This window comes from Suncus etruscus, chromosome 4 (assembly GCF_024139225.1).
Source record: "Suncus etruscus isolate mSunEtr1 chromosome 4, mSunEtr1.pri.cur, whole genome shotgun sequence".
Classification (NCBI taxonomy): domain Eukaryota; kingdom Metazoa; phylum Chordata; class Mammalia; order Eulipotyphla; family Soricidae; genus Suncus; species Suncus etruscus.
In genome coordinates this window covers 14,177,038-14,196,644 of record NC_064851.1, presented here as the reverse complement: position 1 = coordinate 14,196,644, position 19,607 = coordinate 14,177,038, and the positions used below count along the sequence as shown (strand labels likewise).

General features: G+C 48.4%; 1 protein-coding gene across 1 annotated transcript in view; it reads left to right on the top strand.

The window, feature by feature from the left end:
- Positions 1 to 19,607, top strand: part of SCNN1A (sodium channel epithelial 1 subunit alpha) — a 46,823-nt gene that overhangs the window by 25,062 nt on the left and 2,154 nt on the right. Inside the window, 17 exon segments of the mRNA XM_049772489.1 lie at positions 4,462 to 4,483; positions 4,485 to 4,547; positions 4,549 to 4,567; positions 4,914 to 4,981; positions 4,983 to 4,997; positions 4,999 to 5,037; positions 5,039 to 5,080; positions 5,987 to 6,088; positions 6,247 to 6,364; positions 13,081 to 13,163; positions 13,246 to 13,302; positions 13,754 to 13,781; positions 13,784 to 13,808; positions 13,953 to 13,978; positions 13,981 to 14,027; positions 14,225 to 14,398; positions 14,400 to 14,703. Coding sequence (XP_049628446.1) covers positions 4,462 to 4,483; positions 4,485 to 4,547; positions 4,549 to 4,567; positions 4,914 to 4,981; positions 4,983 to 4,997; positions 4,999 to 5,037; positions 5,039 to 5,080; positions 5,987 to 6,088; positions 6,247 to 6,364; positions 13,081 to 13,163; positions 13,246 to 13,302; positions 13,754 to 13,781; positions 13,784 to 13,808; positions 13,953 to 13,978; positions 13,981 to 14,027; positions 14,225 to 14,398; positions 14,400 to 14,703 — 1,232 coding nt within the window.

Genomic DNA, 19,607 nt, shown 5'->3' with positions numbered 1-19,607 from the left:
ACCTGGCTGGTGCTCAGGGGTTACTCCTGGCTGTCTGCTCAGAAATAGCTCCTGGCAGGCATGGGAAACCATATGGGACACCGGGATTCGAACCAACCACCTTTGGTCCTGGATCGGCTGCTTGCAAGGCAAACACCGCTGTGCTATCTCTCCGGGCCCACTCCGGCCTCATTTTTTGGGTTATTTTTAACATTACCATTTTAAACATTCCTGTACCAAGTCCCCTTGTATATGGGTTTTATTTATTTATTTGTTGTCAATGCTTTTAGTTTGGTGCCCATACGTAGCAGGGAGCAGGAGCTACTCCCTGCCTAGTGCTCAGGAGTGGCTTCCTATTATTCAGTGCTCAGACCAGGTAGTGTCGGGATCAAACTGTATGCAAAGCATGTACTCTAGTTTGTTGAACCATCTTCAGCTTGGCACACATGTACCTTTATTTTAGGGGGGCATTTTGGGTCACACCTGGTGGCACTCAGTGTTATTCCTGGCTCTTCATTCAAAAATTGCTCCAGGAAGGCTCAGGGACCATATGGGGTATCTCAAATTGAACTGGGATCCATCTGGGGTTGGCTGTATGCAAGAGTACTGTTGTGCTAACGCCCCGCCCCACATGCATCTTTTCATTTCTCTTTATTCCTTTCACCAACCAAAGGATGTAGTAATTCTATTTTTAACTTTTTTTTTTTGTTTTTGGTTTTTTGGGCCACACCCGTTTGACGCTCAGGGGTTACTCCTGGCTATGCGCTCAGAAATCGCCCCTGGCTTGGGGGGACCATATGGGACGCCGGGGGATCGTCCTACGCTAGCACTTGCAAGGCAGACACCTTACCTCTAGTGCCACCTTCCCAGCCCCTATTTTTAACATTTTGAGAACCTGCTAGGACTGCTTTTTTGCGGGGGAGGAGGTGGGCCAAAGGATCTATCTATTCAGGGGTTCTCCTGGCTCTGTGCTCAGGCATCACACCTGACGGTGCTAGAAAAAAATTAGCAGCATCAGCCTTAAGTAGGGCAAGTGCCTTAACCCCTGTTCTATCTTTCCAGCTCACACTGGGTTAGTTTCTTTTGTTTTGTTTTATTTTGGGCCACACCTGGTGCTGTTCAGGCATTACTCCTGACTGCACTTAGGAATCATCCTGGTAGTGATCAGGGAAGCAAATGGGGAATCAAACCTGGGGCAGCCATATGCAAGCAAGTGCCCCTGCCTGCTGTTCTATCTGTCCAGCCCTATAGGCTGCTTATTTATTTATTTATTTATTTATTTATTTATTTATTTTTTGGGGTCACACCCAGTGACACTCAGAGGCTACTCCCTGGCTCTGTGCCTCCTGGCAGGCTTAGGGAACCTGCTATGAAATGCCAGGATCAAACCCTGTCAGCTGTATGTAAAGGCAAATGCTTTACCGCTGTGCCATCACTCTAACCCCTGGGCTGGTTTTTTAAATGGCTTCACCCCTCCACATTCCCAAAAGTACATGAGGGTTGCGAAGCTCTACATTCTCAACTCATTTTCTTTGGGGAGGGAGGGGAATGAGGGTAAGTAGGACGTACTGGTGGTGCTCAGGGCTTACTCCTGGCTCTATGTTCAGGGATCATTCTTGACAGTGCTCAGGGGACCATCTGGGGTGCTAGGAATTGAACCTGAGACTGCCGTGTGCAAGACTAGAGCCCTATCTACTGTCCTATTCCCCTGGCCTCCTACTATATTATCTTTTAGACCTTAGCCATCTTAATGAATGCCTTTAATTTTATTAGTCAACTAATGGAAGAGCTTTACACTAGCCAAAGATTTAATTGAGTGTTGACCACATAATGCGACATACTTCTTTTGTCCCCAGGTAACGGATGAGAAACCGAGGGTCAGAGAGATGTGGTGACCTGGTTGGTTTCCCAGTTTTTCTCGTTAGAGCTGAAAATTCAGATGCAAGGAATTTAGGTGTGGAGTCTGTGTTCTGGAACCATCTTACCGCAAAGCTCCCCCTCAACCCTCAGTGGGCTGAACGTGGTTCTTTTTGGGTCTTTGCAAAAAGCTGTCTATCATGTATGTGATAGCATTTATCTAACTGATCTCACTTCTGACTGTCTCATGAACTGTTTGGGTATTTTATTTAGGTTGGCTTTTGTATTAAGTTTGTTTGTTTTTTTGTTTTTGGGCCACACCTGGTAGCGCTCAGGGGTTACTCCTGGCTCTATGCTTAGAAAGCGCTCCCGGCAGGCTCGGGAGACCATATGGGATGCTGGGAATTGAACCACCCTACCTCCATGCTATCTCTCTGGCCCCTGTATTGAGTTTTGTTTTGTGCTGCCCTTTGTGCTACCTCTTGCCCACCCCTCTCTGTTTATGAGGTGGGTCCTCATGGTTCCATTTCATCTGTTGCTTTCCACTGTTCCACTGTAGGCGTCCTTCATCTGGTTCCTATCCCCTGAACAGGGCTCGTAGTCCTTTTAGGATTGGCCTCCACTCACCTCTGTAGCCTTTTTCAGCCTCTCTCTCTGGAAGAAAGTGCTCCCTTCTGAGCACTGCCTCGACTATTTGGGAAGCTATGTGCTTCACTCCTCTGTTTCCTTGTTCCTCTGTGCCAGTGGAATATTCCAGATTATTTAGTTCCAATCTCATTTAACAGAGGAAGAGAAAAAAAATCTTAGACAAAGTACTGGAGTCTGGGACCAAAGCGATAGCATAATGAGTATGGAGCTTGCCTTGCATGCAGCAGATTCAGGTTCAATCCCTGGCATCCCATGTGGTTTCCCAAGCACTGCTAGGAGTGATCCTGAATCACTTTCACAATCCTGGGAGACAGGTCCAATTTTCTGCCTGCCCCATTCTGCTGTGCTAGGTAAGGATCAAAGCCTGGGCCTCACACGTGCAAGACACATGCTCTACCACTTAACTTCATCCCTGAGCCCTGGTGTCAGATTTTCACTCCTACTTGACTCTGGAGAAAAGGAGACATTGGAGTTAAGCAACTGCCAAGGTCCGAAGAGAGGGGGAATGAATTGGGCATTGAACTCTTGAGCAGATTCTGCAAGAGGGTAATAGGAAGCTCTCTTTCCTTTCTGGATTGTTCTACCATCTTCTCATGCCCCTTGGGTCCAGCCGGCTACCTCCTTCAGGAAGTTCTCTCCGATTTGATGGTGGGGCTAGTCTATACTTTCTGAATGGTGCTGGGTCCTTCAGGTGACTCTGGGGGAGGAGGGGACTCTAGGTGAGGGAGGGTAGGCTTTGGGCTGAGGACTCAGCTGCCTTTCAGAGAAGAAAGCAAGATTGCCATCAGCAGGAAGGGAGCAGGAATTCATTCCATCTTCTGCCACCTTCCCACTACCTTTTCAGAAAGGCCTCCTGGGAATAGAGGGTGACACCCCTGGAATGGTTTACAAAGCCCTCTACGTGCATGCAGCCACATAAGAATGTGACTGTAGGGGCTGGAGAGATAGCATGGTGATAGGGCGTTTGCCTTGCATGCTGGATGGTGGTTCGAATCCCGGCATCCCATATGGTCCCCCCAAGCCTGCCAAAAGTGATTTCTGAGCATAGAGCCAGGAGTAACCCCTGAGCTCTGCCAGGTGTGACCCCCCCAAAACAAACAAACAAGCAAAAAATAAATAAAAGAATATAACTGTAGATTCATCTCCCAAATGAGAGAGCAAAACTTAGACTCAATCAAGGTTCTTGGTTTCTGAATCCAAGTGAAATCACTGCTCTGTTTCCGGGGCTTCCTGAGAGGGTACATTTTAAGGTCCCCAAAGGGGACCTTTTGGGGTGGCACATTTGGGTGGAAGGCAGAAGGCCCCCAGGAGTGGTTCAAGGTCTGGGCAGCTAGAGGATCATTGGAACTCACTAACACAGCACAGCCTCATACGGTCATACCACTGAATGCAGAGCCAGGAATAATCCCTGAGTGCCAATGGGTGTGGCCCCCAAAACAAAGGGGCAAGAAATCCAAAACCTTTCCCAAGATGGGGAGAGGGCTTATGAGCTGGGAGCACATGCTTTGCCTTTGGGAGCCCCAAGTTCAACTCCTAGCACTGCATGCTTCTTCACCCAAGCTCCCCAAACTCCCTAGGACTGATGCCCAAACTCCACAGGATGTGACTCAGAAATAGAAATAAACAAAAACCAAACAAACAGAAATGGTTTGCTGAGAAAGACAGCAAAAACAGTCCAGAAGCAAGATCAGATAGATAAATGCTGTCAAACACATGCTAGACACAGTTTTGCAAAGACCCAAAGAGACCCACATTCAGCATAGTGGGAACGGAACTGAGGTGTAACTGTAGGAAGAGACCATCTCTTGACCCCTGTCCTCTGATTATGGTGTCCTGGCCTACACAAAAGCACCCTAACATGATGTTGTTGAACTGGGACGCAAAGGGTTCTGGAAATCTGGCTTCCCCTGACCACTAAGACACCTCTCTCTGACCCTGCATTGCTTTTTCTCCTCTCTCTCTCTCTCTCCCCCAAAGGAATTACTCTCACTTCCACCACCCCCATGTATGGCAATTGCTACACTTTCAATGACAAGAACAACACCAAACTCTGGATGTCTTCCGATGCCCGGGATCAACAATGGTGAGCAACTTCCTGTTCCTCTTCCTCCCTCCCTTTCCATTTTTTCCCCTGGGTCCCTTCTGCTACCTTCATGTACTTCACCAAACTGGAGCTCACCTTCGCCTTTGGACCTCTCCACCTATCTCAAACCTGGAGGGAGACCCCCCTTTTCACTCTCTCTAGGGTTCTCCATATTCTTTGTAGCATGCCATAAGGAAAGGTCTTTCCTGCACACTTCTAGTCCGTTGACTCCCCCAATTTATGTCTTTTTGGCTTTGACTCACCTTGGAGCTGTGTGAGAGGAAAAAAGCCAAGTGGAAATGTGGGTTTCTCTCTCCATTCTCTCTCTCTTCATTCCATTCTCCAGGTCTGTCCTTGATGCTGCGCACTGAACAAAATGATTTCATTCCTCTCCTATCCACCGTGACCGGGGCTGAGGGTCATGGTGCATGGGGCAAGATGAAACCCCTTTCATGGACGATGGTGGCTTTAAACTTGCGGCCTGGTGTGGAGACCTCCATCAGCATGAGGAAGGCAAGGGAGGGCACCTGATGGGGAGGGGACTCAGGCGGATCAGGCTTGGGATGTGTGGAGACTCGAGGGCCAGTCCAGGGCAGACAGGTGTTTCTGGCCAAGACAACAAGAGGAACATTGGGTAAAAATCCTGAGAAGGAGGGGCTGGAGAGATAGCACAGCGGTAGGGCATTTGCCTTGCACATGGCGATGGTGGTTCGAATCCTGGCATCCCATATGGTCACCCGTGCCTGCCAGGAGCAATTTATGAGTGCAAAGCCAGGAGTAACCCCTGAGTGCCACTGGGTGTGACTCCCTCCCCCCCAAAAAAAGAATCCTGAGAAGGAGTTCAGGACATGCTGAAGGGCTCAGGAACGCAGATTTAGGGCCCTTGAAAAGCAGAGCCCCCCACCCCACCCAGTTCCTTGACATGGTTTTTAATGTTTTGGTTTGAATTTTAGGTCACACCCACTGTGTTTAGGATTTACTCTGGATTTTATATCCAGGGATTAATCTTGGCAGAGTTTGGTGGTGGGGAGGGCACAGGAAACTATATGGGGTGCAGGAGATGGAATTTGGGTTAGCCATGGTAAGGCAAGCCCTATGCACTGGTTGGGCACATGATATTTTTGTTTTTGTTTTTGTTTGGGGACCACACTAAAGAGGTTACTCTTGGCTTAGAACTCAGGAATGACTCCTGGCAGGGCATGGGGGACCATATGGGATGTCAGGGATCTAATCTGGGTTCAGCGCATATAAAGCAAGCACCCTACCCACCGTACTATCTCTCTGGCCCTAAAAGTATGAAATCAAAATTAGAGGCTGGCTAGGAAGGAGAGACAACCTGGACAGAAGGAAAATGGAATATTCTAGAAGGGGCCTGGGCCAATGGCACTGATCTCTGGCTTCATGTCTGGGGATTTCTAGGAAGCTGTGGTGCGCCTTGGAGGTGACTATGGCGACTGCACCCAAAATGGCAGCGATGTCCCCGTGGAAAACCTGTATCACCCTCTGAAATATACCCAGCAGGTAAGCCCCTCGCAGTTTCTGGGCCAGACAGGAGGAGGGTACAGGATGGGGTTGGTCTGAGCCCAAGGGGATGGTGAGGGGGGGTGGGGGATGAGATTGGGAGGGGAGCCATAGCTAGGCAGGTCTCACCGCCTCTCCCCTGCCCTCTCTCCCCCCAGGTGTGCATTCACTCCTGCTTCCAGGAGAACATGATCCGCTATTGCGGCTGTGCTTACCTCTTCTACCCAAAACGCCCTGGTGTGGAGTTCTGTGACTACCGCAAGCACGATTCCTGGGGTGAGGAATCTCCCCTTTTTCCACCCCATTTTGCTCTGTGCTCTCCCTTTCCTCTCTTGCTTCCTGCCTCACTGCCTCACCTTGATCTTCTCTCCTTGATCTTTGCCTTGATTGGATTCTTGCTCTTTCTTTTTGAGCATTTGAATGTTTTATTGTTGTTGGATTTTCTTTTCCTTTCTTTCTTTTTTTTCATTTTGGCCACATCCAGTGCTGCTCAGGGTTTACTCCTGGATCAGGGATAGCTCTTGGTGGTGGTCTGGAGGATGAGATGGGGTGCCAGGGACTGAATGAAGTTAGCACAGCGGGTAGGTCAGTTGCCTTGCATCTGGCTGACCAGGGTTCTATCCTCAGCATCCTGTATAGTTAACCCCCCCAACCTGCCAGGAATAATTTCTTTTGTTTGTTTGTTTTTGGGTCACACCCCGTAGTGTTCAGGGAGTTAGTCCTGGTTACTCCTGCTTTGCACTCAGAAATTGCTCCTGGCAAGCACCAGGGACCATATGGGATGCTGGGAATCGAACCACAGACTGTTCTGGGTTGGCTGAGTGCAAGGCAAACACTCTACTGCTGTGCTGCTATCTCTCCGGCCCCAGAATAATTTCTAAGTGCAGAGCCAGAAGTAAGCCCTGAGTGCCACCTGGTGTAGCCCAAAATCAAAACCAAACAAACATGGGGCCAGAGAGATAGCATGAAGCAAAGAGAGTTTGCCTTGCATGCAGAAGGACAGTGGTTCGAATCCCTTCATCCCATATGGTCCCCTGAGCCTGCCAGGAGCAATTTCTGAGCAGAGAGCCAGGAGTAACCCCTGAGCTCTGCCGAGTTGACCCAAAAAACCAACCAACCAAACAAACAAAAAACCCAAACAAATAAAAAAATAAAGCAAAACAACCAAACAAATAAACAAAACCAAACAAAACAAAATAAAAACAAAACAAAAAGCTTCCACTGGGGCCTGAGCAGTCATACAGTGGGTAGGGTGCTTGTCTTGCATATGATTGACCCAGGTTCAGTCTCCCACATCCCATATGCTGGTCCTTTGAGCACTGCCTAGGAGTGATCCTGGAGCCTTCCTGGGTGTGGCCTAAAAATACAAAACATAAACAAAATAGCTTCCACTGAAGGAAGAAGAACATGTCAGAGAAAATGTCTGTCTGATGCCTTTGGTGGCTCAGGTCTGCCTTCCTTATTCATTCCTCAGGCCCTGTCCACTCAATAGGTGGGGGGTAGGGACAGAAAGGAAAATGTTAGAAACTTGTCTGTTTCAGGACTTGAACTCAGAGTCTCAATCTGTGCAATACAATTGTTCTATTGCTGAGACATACCCCTTCCCCCACAAATATTTTTTGTTTCATCTTTCCCTTACCAGCTTTCTTTTTATCTTTACCTTAGAAATTCAATTCATGAGATGTCCCTCTCATCCAAAGCTGGGCTCGGTCTCTGTGGTAGGAGATCCCTTCCCCCCGCCTCTAGGGACATGGTAGGAGTGCTGAGCCCCCCCAAATGTGGTGTCTACCCTGGCTTGCCATTGCCCCTTATCCTTCTCTACTGCCTGCACAGCCTGCCTTGGAGAACCCACAAAGCTGGAAGGTGGGGGGAGGTGCCCTTTCTTGGGGAGGGTAAGACTGAAACCCAGAAGGCCTGGTTCCCTGCCATGACCCCTGTGTCCAGTAATTTCACAGCAGTTAGAAATTTGTGGAGAGAGAAAAAAAAAAAGAAAATTGTGAGAAAAAATTGGTCTTGGTCCTGACGAAGATCCTTAAGAGATCTAGGAAAGCCAGCTTGGTGTTTTCTGAGAAGCGCTCAGGCAGCAGTTTCCTCCCATTCTTCTCCTTCAGAGAGCCATTCCTGCCAGAGGGAGGAAGCTGGGCAAAATTGCTGAGAACTAGAGTTTATTTTATTCATTTATTTATTTATTTTTGCTTTTTGGGTCATACCCTGTGATGCTCAAGGGTTACTCCTGGCTATGCACTTAGAAATCGCTCCTGGCTTGGGGGATGATTTTGAAATGGGACAATCTTGGAGCGAGTGTGTCTATAGATTTCTGAGGAACAGTTGTCTCCAAAAGTGACCATTTCTGTGTGAAATCCAGCAGCCAAAATGAGCAGCTTCCTCCAAAAACAGAAGAGCAGAAGAATTTTTCATTCTTTAAAAGCACTTGTTTTGTTCACTTATGAACTTGGCACATTGACATACTGATTTCACATGTCAAAATTATCTTTTTGCTTTAAAATGAAGCAGATCAGTGTAATGCAGTGTTTTTCACCCATAACCAAAAATAAACCCCTTTGAAGAAAAAAAAAAAAAGAAAAGAAATCGCCTCCTGGCTCGAGGGAACCATATGGGATGCTGGGGATTGAACGAGGTCTGTCCTAGATCCAGCCACATGCAAGGCAAATGCCCTACTCCTGTTCTATCTGCTCTGGCTCCAGGACTGGAGTTTAAACTTTACTAGTCGAAGGCTCCAGCTGGGTCTTGACATCTTTTGGTTCCCCAGAGGACACCACTAGAAGTGTGAGTCCAGAGTAGTCCCTGAACAATGTTGTGTGTAGCTCCAAAACAGGAAGAAAAAAGGAAGGAAGTTGAGAAAAGTAGGGAAGGGCAAGGGAGATGAGTGGAAGGAGGGAGGGGAGATGGGGGAGAGGGAGATGATGAAGGAAGAGGTAGCTCAGAAATCACTCCTGGCAGGCTTAGGGACCATATAGGATATCAGGATTCTGAGCCATCATTCGTCCTGGATCGGCTGCATGCAAAGCAAAAAGCCTAATGCCTGTGTTTGTTTATCTTTTTTTTTTTTTTTTGGTGGGGGGAGGTTTGGGTCACACCCAGCCGGAGCTCCAGGAGTTACTCCTGCCTCTGTGTTCAGCGTAATTGCTCCTGGCAGGCTCGGGAGACCATACGGGATGCTGGATTCGAACACCATCCCTCTGCATGAAGGCAAATGCCCTACCGTCTGTGCTATCTCTCTGGCCCCATTTTGGATTTTTGTTTGTTTTTGTTGTTGTTGGTCGGTGGTGTTTTTTTTTTTTTTTTTTTTTTTGGTTTTTGGGTCACACTTGGCAGTGCTCAGGGGTCACTCATAGCTCTATGCTCAGAAATCACTCCTGGCAGGCTCAAGGGACCACATGGAATGCCAGGATTCGAACCACCATCCTTCTGCATGCAAGGCAAACACCTTACCTCTATGCTATCTCTCTGGTCCAGTTTTTCACTTTTTTGGGGGGGGGTTTGGTTCACACCCAGCAGCGCTCAGGGGTTACTCCTGGTTCTATGCTCAGAAATCGCTCCTGGCAGCTTTGGGGACCATATGGGATCCCGGGATTCGAACCACTGTCCTTCTGCATGCGAGGCAAATGCCTTACCCCCATGCTATCTCTCTGGCCCCTTTTTTGGATTATTTTTAACATTACCGTTCTAAACATTCCTGTACCAAGTCTCTGTGCTATTTCTCTGCCCCAAGCCCCTTTATTTATTTATTTTTTTAAAGAATTAATTCACGGAGATCATTTCTGGCTCTGACAATTCTCCATAGACCTGTACAGCACGATTTGAATGTTGCTGTAGTTTGTTCCCGCAGTTGTTCTACAATCTTCACCATCAAGTTCAGAACATTTTCATCACAAAGAACCTTTGCACCCTCTGGCCACTGGCCTGATCCCCTTCCCCCCACAGGTCCTGCCCCTATACCAGCAACCCCTAATCTCTTTTGGTGTTGGGTACGTTTGCACAGGCTCGTAAACAGAATTCCACAGTGATGAGTCTGGGTTAGTTTGTCTTACACTTCCCTTGACTTTGCAGGCTCCTCTCCGGAAGACCAACCTCATTCCCGTATCAGTACTTGTGCCCCCTTTTAATTTAATTTTACTTTATTTGAGGGGTCTGGGACTACACTGGCTATGCTCAGGGCTTCCTCCTGGCTCTGCTCAGGATCACTTATTTATTTATTTATTATTGGGCCACATCCAGCATACTCAGGGGTTACTCCTGCCTCTTCATTCAGAAAATTGTTCCTGGCAGGCTCAGGGGACTGACTATATGGAATGCTGGGAATTGAACCTGGATTTGTCTTGGGTTTGGCCACGTGCAATTGCCTTACCGCTGTGCCCCATCCGCTCAGGGCTATCAGGGGTCAGTCTTGACAATGCTTGTGGAACCATAATAGTGTCAGACTTCAGGTGCCTTTACCCCTGAACACTTGTCTGGCCCCAGATGAGTTCCCATTTGCTTGGATGTTCAGAATTCATGGTGTGACTAGACTTCATGAATTTATTTATTCATCAAGCTGGTGGGCCATTTAGACTGTTCCCCACTTGGGATGTTGTCAGTAATCGCCACTGTGAATGTTTCTCTATAAGAGGTGTTGTGTGTGTGTGTGTGTGTCTGACATGGATCAGACCTGGGTTTCATCCCATATGGTCTCCCATATGTGTCTCCCAAGTCTGCAGGAGCAATTTCTGAGTGCAGAGCCAGGAGTAACCCCTGAGCACCGCTGAGTGTGCCCACCCCCAAAAAAAACACAAAATAAATAAAATAATTCCCATAACCTGAATGGAAACTTTCTTTTTTTTTTTTTTTTGTTTTGGTTTTTGGGCCACACCCGGTGACGCTCAGGGGTTATCCTGGCTATGCGCTCAGAAGTCGCTCCTGGCTTGGGGGACAGATGGGACGCCAGGGGATTGAACCGCGTGTCCTCTCCTAGGCTAGCGCTGCAAGGCAGACACCTTACCTCTAGCGCCACCACGCCGGCTCCTCGAATGGAAACTTTTGAGACCAGTTTCCAAAGTGACTACATCTTTAATTCCCTGGGCATCTCTGGGGGTCCCTGTTTCTCCAAATCTTCACCTACACTTGCCTATCTTATTTTAGTTCATATTATTTGTGGGGTCATACCCTGTGCTGCTGGGGCTATGCATGTGTTGTTGGATCAAACTCAGAAGTCTTGCTCATATACAGCCTGAGCTCTACCACTCGTGTCCCCAAGGCTGGCTCTCTTAGAGACCTTTTTTTGTTTGTTTTGGATCACACCTGGTGGTGATCAGGTGTTACTTCCTGGCTTTTGCACTTAGGAATTAGCCCTGGTCAGTTAGTGACCTTTTAAGCTACTCCTGTGGAAATGTGGTTGTCATTCATCATTGTGGTTTAGTTTGTGGGGGGAGGAGGTTGTCCTGCACCCACAGTGTTCTGGGAGGGGGGTGTCGAGAATATGTATGTAGTTCAAAGTAGGGTTGGCAGGATGCAAGGCAAGCTCCTTAACCTCTATGCTATCTCTAGTCCTTGTTTTTTTTTTTGTTTGTTTGATTTTGTTTTTTTTGTTTTTGGGTCACAACTGCAGCGCTCAGAGTTTACTCCTGGTTTCTACACTCAGAAATTGCTCCTGGCAGGCTCAGGGGACCATATGGGGTGCCAGGATTTGAACTACTGTCCTGCATGGAAGACAAGCACCCTACTTTCATGTTATCTCTCAGGCTGTCTCTGGTCTTTTCATTTTGACTTACTTTCATTCTTACATAACAATACTTTCCATTTTTTTGTCTATATCTCATACATCTTTACATAGGGATGTCCTATGTTATTAAATGACTTTCCTTAAGAAACTTTGTTCATGGGGCCGGCGAGATAGCATGGAGGTAGGAGTTTGCCTTCCATGCAGAAGGACAGTGGTTCGAATCCCGGTATCCCATATGGTCCCCCCGTGCCTGCCAGGGGCGATTTCTAAGCATAGAGCCAGGAGTAACCCCTGAGCGTGCCAGGTGTGACCCAAAAACAAAAATAAAAGAAACTTTGTTTATGTATTTGCTTTATATTTTTGTTTAGAGGCCATACTCAGTGGTACTCAGGGGTTACTCCTGGCTCTGTGCTCAGGAATTGCTCCTGGTGGGCTCAGGGGACCATATGGGTTGCCAGAGATTGAATTCGGATCAGCCACATGCAAAATGAGCTCCCCACCTGCTGTACTAAAGCTCCAGCCTTATGTTTTATTTTATATTTTTTTAAGTTATGTGCGGCTGGAAGTGTTAGTACAGCAGTACAGCAGATAGGGCAATTGATTTGCATGAGGGCTGACTGGCTTCACTCCCCACACCCACATGCTCTCCCAAGCCTGCCGGAATGATCCCTTAGTATAGAGCTAGGAATAAGCTCTGAGCACTACTGGGTGTGGTCCCCAAACCAAATTAAATAAAGTAAAAGACTTTGGGGGCCACTTCTAGCCAAGCTTAGGGCTTATTCATGACTCTGTGCTTGGGGATCACTCTAGGTGGTACTTAGGGCACCACAAGCAACAATCAAACCAGGGTCAGCCACATGCAGAGCAAAGTGCCTTACTTCTGTATTATCTCTCTGGTTGACTGAGTTTTATTTTTGCATTTTTTTGTTTTGTGTTTTTGTTTTTTGGGTCACATCTGGCAGCACTCAGGAGTTATTCCTGACTCTGCGTTCAGAAATCGCCCCTGGTAGGCTCAGGGGTCCATATGGGACTCGAACCACATCCATCTGCATGCAAGGCAAATGCCCTACTGCTGTGCTATCTCTCCGGCCTCCTCTGACTGAGTTTTGATGTCTTAAATATATGCTCCTTAGGCATATTATGAGGCTACCCAAGCCCCCTGTGAAATGGGTGTTTAGGGATTCAGGGATTCTGGGATCCTGGAGAATCGGTGGGGTGTGGGGTAGAGAAGGTGGAGGTCTCTTGGGAAACAGCACCCCTCTGGACCCCACAGGCTACTGCTACTATAAGCTTCAGGATGCCTTCTCTTCTGACCGCCTCGGCTGCTTCTCCAAGTGCCGGAAGCCATGCAGGTGAGTGATCCTCAGTGCATAGGTGGGCAGCTGACTGGGGAGGACTCAGGGCCCCCCCAGCCTGAGAACCTTTCACCTCCCCGCAGTGTGACCACTACCAAGTCTCTGCAGGTTACTCTCGGTGGCCTTCAGTTTCATCCCAGGTAAGATGCGTATGGGCGAGCATGCACATTCGTGTCTGCGTTGTGCAGGTGAATAGAAAACACTGGAGAGCTGGTTGCAAGGCATCTATGCACAGTGGGTTTTGTTTTGTTTTGTTTTGGTTTGTGTTTTGAGGGTCACACCCGACGGTGCTCAGGGTTTACTCCTGGCTGGACACTCAGAAATTATTCTTGGTGGGCTTCGGGGACCCTATGGGATGCTGGAGATCAAATCCAGTTCGCATGCAAGACAAAGCACTCTAACCGCTCTGCTATCTCTCTGGCCCCCTATGCACAGGACATTTTGACCGCACCTTGTAGCCTGATTTTGTGCATGTGTGTGTGTGTGTGTGTGTGTGTGTGTGTGTGTGATGGTGGTGGTGGTGGTGGTGGTGGTGTGTGTGTGTGTGTGTGTGTGTGGTGTGCGCGCAGCGACACCCCCCATTTCTTTCAGGATTGGGTCTTCGAGATGTTGTCCCGGCAGACAATTATACCATCACCAACAAGAGGTGAGTACTGTACTCCACCCCCTCTAGAAAAAGCACCTCTGGGAAAGAAAACCAGGCTCAGGCAGGGGCAATGGATGGGTGTGAGTGGAGGAGGGGCTTTGTGAGGGTCCGAGAGTGAACCCTGCACCCCTCCTCTCTCTAAAGGGACGGCGTGGCCAAGCTCAACATCTTCTTAAGGAGCTGAACTACAAGACCAATTCCGAGTCTCCCTCTGTCACGGTACAACCCAGCACCCCAGCACCTTATTTCTCTCGGGGTGGGTCTTAGCAGGGAAAGCCAGGGGGGATATCAAAGGCAGAGGATTCTGGGGTGAGGTTGGGAGAGGGGTTGAGATGCCCTGGGCAAGAAGGCTGCAGGGAGAACAGAAATGAGGCTCCTTGGCAGCCATGGACTGCATGCCCCCCCTTTCCTTGCAGATGGTCACCCTCCTATCCAACCTGGGGAGCCAATGGAGCCTTTGGTTTGGCTCCTCGGTTTTGTCCGTGGTGGAGATGGCTGAACTCATCTTTGATCTCCTGGTCATCACCGGTCTCATGCTGCTCCGGAGGTTTCGCAGCCGCTACTGGTCTCCAAGCCACGGGGGGTCGAGGGGGCACCCGGGAGGTGGCCTGTACCCCAGCTTCCTCCCAGCCCTCCCACTCTCTCCACATCCTCTACACCCACACTGGCAGCTGCTGTCCCCTCTGCCCCACCACCTGCCTATGCCACATTGGGCCCCCTGTCCCATTGCCTCTGGCATGGCGGGGGCCTCCGCCTCTGACCCTCAGGAGCTCTGAGTTTGAAGACGAATATCCATGCCCAAAGTCTAGGGAACCAGGATGCCAGGTGGTGTCTGGGCCCAGGGCTGCCCAGCTACTTTACCTGGTGGGGGGAGGAAGAGGAGAGGAGCAGTGTGGTTTGTGGAAATTATCCAAGAGCCAGGCTTAAGGAAGTTGCCCCCAGACTACTCTGGCTCCTGCCCTGACTCTTCTGTCTCTGCCTGCTTCTAGAAGATTCTAGAACATTCTGATCAACTCACTAATACAGGCAAATCTTCCGTGGCTCTTCAAGCCTCACTTGGAGCTCTGACAAAAAACTTGCCTAGGAAGTGGGGAATGATGACCATAAACACAGACAAGGACATGCATGGAACCCCTTCCCAAGGATGACCGAGGTCAGCCCCTTTGGGCCTGACCATACTGCTTTGCTGTAGCAGCCAATTGCTCCTCTCCCTGACTTGGGTGAACCCCAGGCATAAGAGCTCCTTGGCTAGTTCTTGGGAAAATTCCCCATTCTTGACTCCCAGGACAAGGGCTAGAGAAAAACTTTATATACACACACACATATATATATATATATATATAGACAGATGCCACCAATATGGTCAACTTCAAGATCCTTCTTGCTTCCTCTGCTTCAGGACACATAGTCACCTTGCATCTTTCCTTCGTTTTTTCTGGTATATTGACTCCAGCTATGTCTATAGCCTGCAAATCTCTCCCACCCACTGCTAGAAAAGTCCTATGTATCCCTTAGAGCTTTGCTCAGAACACTGCCACCTTCAGAAAGGCGCCCATCCAGGCTTGTTCTCCCCAGAAGCCATCACTCTCCTCTAGCTTGGATTTCCCAGGCACATGATATTTTCAGTGTCACCTGTTGTGTCCCTTCTCACCTGGGTTGTGACCTGGTAGCTGAGCACGGAGTCCGATACTTGTATGTCTCCACAGGTTCTAGTCTGAGACCTCTTGGAGTAAGTGCTCAATAAATATTGGGATAAAAAGAATGTCTGAGAATGGAATGGGCGAAGAAGGGGAAGTGGATGCCACGCTTGTGGGGTCTCCAGTTGTACCAGTGGGGACAGATCCTGAACTGCTTGATTTCAGTGTCGAAATGATTTTTCAGGGCCCCAAATTTAGACCACTCAAGCTTCTCCCTGAGCATTGCTGGTCCCCCAGCACATGCCCTTTGACACATGAGATACAAGCCAATATGGGGTGCTGTCCCCTCAATAGACTCCCCCACCATCAGGCTTAGGATGGCCTCACATTCCAACTTCTGACCTTCCTGTTCCAATTTTTTTGTTTTTTGGTTTTTTTTTTGGTGGGGGGAAGAGGGGTCACACCCAACAGCGCTCAGGGGGTACTCCTGGCTCTACGCTCAGAAATCGCTCCTGCAGGCTTGGGGGACCATATGGGATAAAGGGATTCGAACCACCATCCTTCTATATGTAAGGCAAGCGCCATACCTCCATGCTATCTCTCTGGCCCCTCCCAATTTTATTTTTCTTTTTGGTCATGGCCATCCTGAAATGTTTTTAGAAAGCCAGGGATTGATATTGGTGATTATTAGCAACTGGAGTCATCAGTTTAGTGCAAGGGGCCTGGGGCTGTGATGCTGCTTGGGGCCCTGTTCTGGGGATATCAAGGCCACCCCTGCAGTGCAGGGGGTCTCTGGGATCACACCTAGCAAAGCTAGGGGAACCCTGTGTAGCTGAGAGTTCAACCCAGGTAGAATACTTGCTAAAAATGAGTCTGAACTTCTCCAGGACCCCGGAGACTCCTTTTTGTTCCCTGCTTTTAGGCACCATCATCAGTAACTCTACTCCATCCCCTAGTACCCACTCACTGTCCAAGTACCCTAGGAAAGGACAGACAAAGACCAGTTTCTTCTGGAAATCAGAATGTTCATGTCCTCAGCTTCTAGCGTTTGAGAGCTTAGCTCCAAGTGTGACTCCTCTGAGCTTTAATCAAGGGGGAGTATCTGAGTGGAACCCCAGTTTTCTGACACCCCCCCCCCATTTCTTCTCTCACTCTAGCATCAACCCTGAAAGGGAAAAGTTATTTGTCATAATCTTCCTGGTGACACCCTCTTGCTGATCCTAGTGACACTTCCCCTGTCCTGAGGAGTGAGCTTTGGGGGGACAGAAGGGGAGACATGAAGAGCTGAGGAGCAGAGAAGTACAAAGGTGACTGGTCTGGAACCAGTGTGATAATCACCAATATGTATTTATTTTTATTTCTGGGCAAACACTCAGCGGTGCTCAGAAGTTCCTCCTGGCTTTGCACTCAGGAATCACTCCTGGTGAGCTCGGGGGACCATGTGGGATGCCAGGGATCGAACTCAGGTTGGCTCTATGCAAGGCAAGTGCCTATCATTCTGACCCTAGGACTAAGGGCCTCCTTGTATGACATCTGCATATCCCTGTGACTCACTAGATTGTAATGAAAGGACTGGACCAGAATATACATCACCCTGATGACAGATCCTTTTGGCTGCTCTGTGATTATAGGTTGTGTGTGACTGGATGGGAGAAGGATGGCTCTTTGCTCTTCCTCCTCCTTTGCTCTACCTTTGAACCAGTAAGTGCATTATCCCAGTTTTCCCATCTCCAATCTCTAAGTCTCTTCTACTTTCTTCCTCACCGCATTTCTTCTTTCCTGGAGTGATTATAGTCATATCTTAGTATTTGTTTGGGACACAGTGAGTATCTGTGCTTGCCTGGTATGTGGCTGATCCAGATTTGATCACCGACATCGCACAGAGTTTCCTGAACACCACCAGGAATAATTACTGAGTGCAGAGCCAGAAGTAAGACCTGAGCACCACCCTGTGTGGATCCCCAGAATAATTTTGTTTGTTTATGGCCTACAACTGGCTGTGTTTAGGACTTATTCCTGATCATTTTGGGAAGAATTTAGGAGACCATATGGGAACATCAGGATAGAAACAGAGTCAGTCATATGCAAGACAAACACCCTTCCCTCAATACTATTGCGCCAGACCCTTTCTTCAAATGGTATTACACAATTTAATATCATTTTCCTCTAAACTTGCAAGTAAAATAAAGTACTTATCTTAAATAATAAAAGCAAGTCTCTTTTTGTGCCAGACTCTGTATTACGGCGTGGACAGTTTGCAAAAATTTTTCCTAAAGAGCCAGGGAGATGATGAAAAGGAACATACTTGGTTCAAAGATGGGAGCCCCAGGTGTGATCTCTAGCACTTCATGGTCCTCTGAACCCCACTGGTGACACCTCTGAGCACTAAGCCTGGAGTAAGTTCTTGAGCATCAGAAAGTGTAGTGCAGGGGCCCTAGGGCGGGGTGGCGCTAAGGTAAGGTGCCTGCCTTGCCTGCGCTAGCCTTGGACGGACCGCGGTTCGATCCCCCGGTGTCCCATATGGTCCCTCAAGCCAGGAGCAACTTCTGAGCACATAGCCAGGAGTAACCCCTGAGCGTTACCGGGTGTGGCCCCCCCAAAAAAAAGTGTAGTGCATAATCCCCCCCCCAATCCCTCATAAGATAAAAACTACTATTATTATGATTTTGTAGTGGACATTACTTTCCTGGCCCATTACTAAGACAAAAGATCATTACTACTTTCACATGTTGAATGATCCCCATCAGGAGCAGTTGCTAAATTTTCTGCATGCCTTTAACAACTGGCGTTCGTGATGTGGGGGCATGTTCCCCATTTTTTCGAGGGGGCGGTGGCTATCTTTCTGCTTCATGTAGCAAACCCCGGGAAGCTGACTCTGGCCACTTTACTTAACACAGACTTCCTCCAGGGTGTTCTGTGGCCAGCTGGGGGCTCCTTCCTGGTGTCCTGGGGCTTCCCTGTGTGGGGGAGATGGCTCATTCTCGGAGTCCTGCTGCACCCCTTCCCTCTTCTTCAAAGGTCAGAGGAGAGGCCTGAATCAGTCAGTGAGACACTGGAGGACATTTGCCCTTTTTTCTCATTGATAGAGAAAGAGGGGTGCTGAGGGGAGACCAGGAAGGGGGAAGTGGGGGGAGCTGGTGGAGTCCCTTGAGGCCCAGACCCAGTGCCCTGCGGCCTCCCTCCTTGCTGGTCTCTCTGTTCTTGCAGCTACTTCCTCTGCTGAAGGAACTCTGTCTGCACTGGGTATATAATAGATAAGGAAGGTTATGCTTAGCATTTATCTGGAAAAATATCGAATCATCTTTGTGGGGTTCATTTGGAGATCTTCTGCATAGATGGGGACATAATGGGGAGGAAATCTGGCTCAGAAGGACATAGGATGGATGGTGGCTGAGGCAGGGGCTATCTTAGGGATAGAACAGCACACAGAGTCCCAAGGTCAATCCAGCACTGCATGGGACTCTGAGCAATTCCAGAGTATCTCTGGTGACCTCTATTATTTCCAGGTTCAAGCATTGAGCCCTCTGGCCCTTGGCTAGGTCCCACCAGCAGTGACTCCTGGGTCTTCTGAAATCTGCTTTGAACTACTCCCCCCCCCCTCCAATAAAACAAGGGAAAGTGGCAAAGGTCTCAAGCAGAGAGCAGTCTTGAACTGAAGATGAAAGAGAGAGAGAGAGAGATAGTTCTGTAAAATTAGGGGCTTACAGGGGTCCAAGAGATAATAGGGTGCTTATCATGCATGCAAATCAACCTGGGTTCAATTTCTGACATCCCATATGGTCCCCCCAAGCTTACCAGGAGTGATCCCTGAGTGCAGAACTAGGAGTAAGCTCTGAGCACTGCCAGGGGTGGCCCCTAAACAAAATAAACAAAAGAAATAATAATAATAAACAAAATAAACAAAAGAAATAATAATAATAATAATAATAATAATAAAAGAAATCAGTAGATTAGCTCTAAAATCAATTAGATTTTTTTTTTGTTTGATTTTGGGTCACACCCAGCAGCGCTCAAGGGTTACTCCTGGCAGGTTTGAGGGACCATATGGGATGCCGAAATTTGAACCACCATCGTTCTGCATGCAAGGCATGCTTTCTTTCTGGCCCCCAATTAGAATTTTTAATTCAGGAGGCTTTTGGGCACACACCCAATGTTTCTTAGG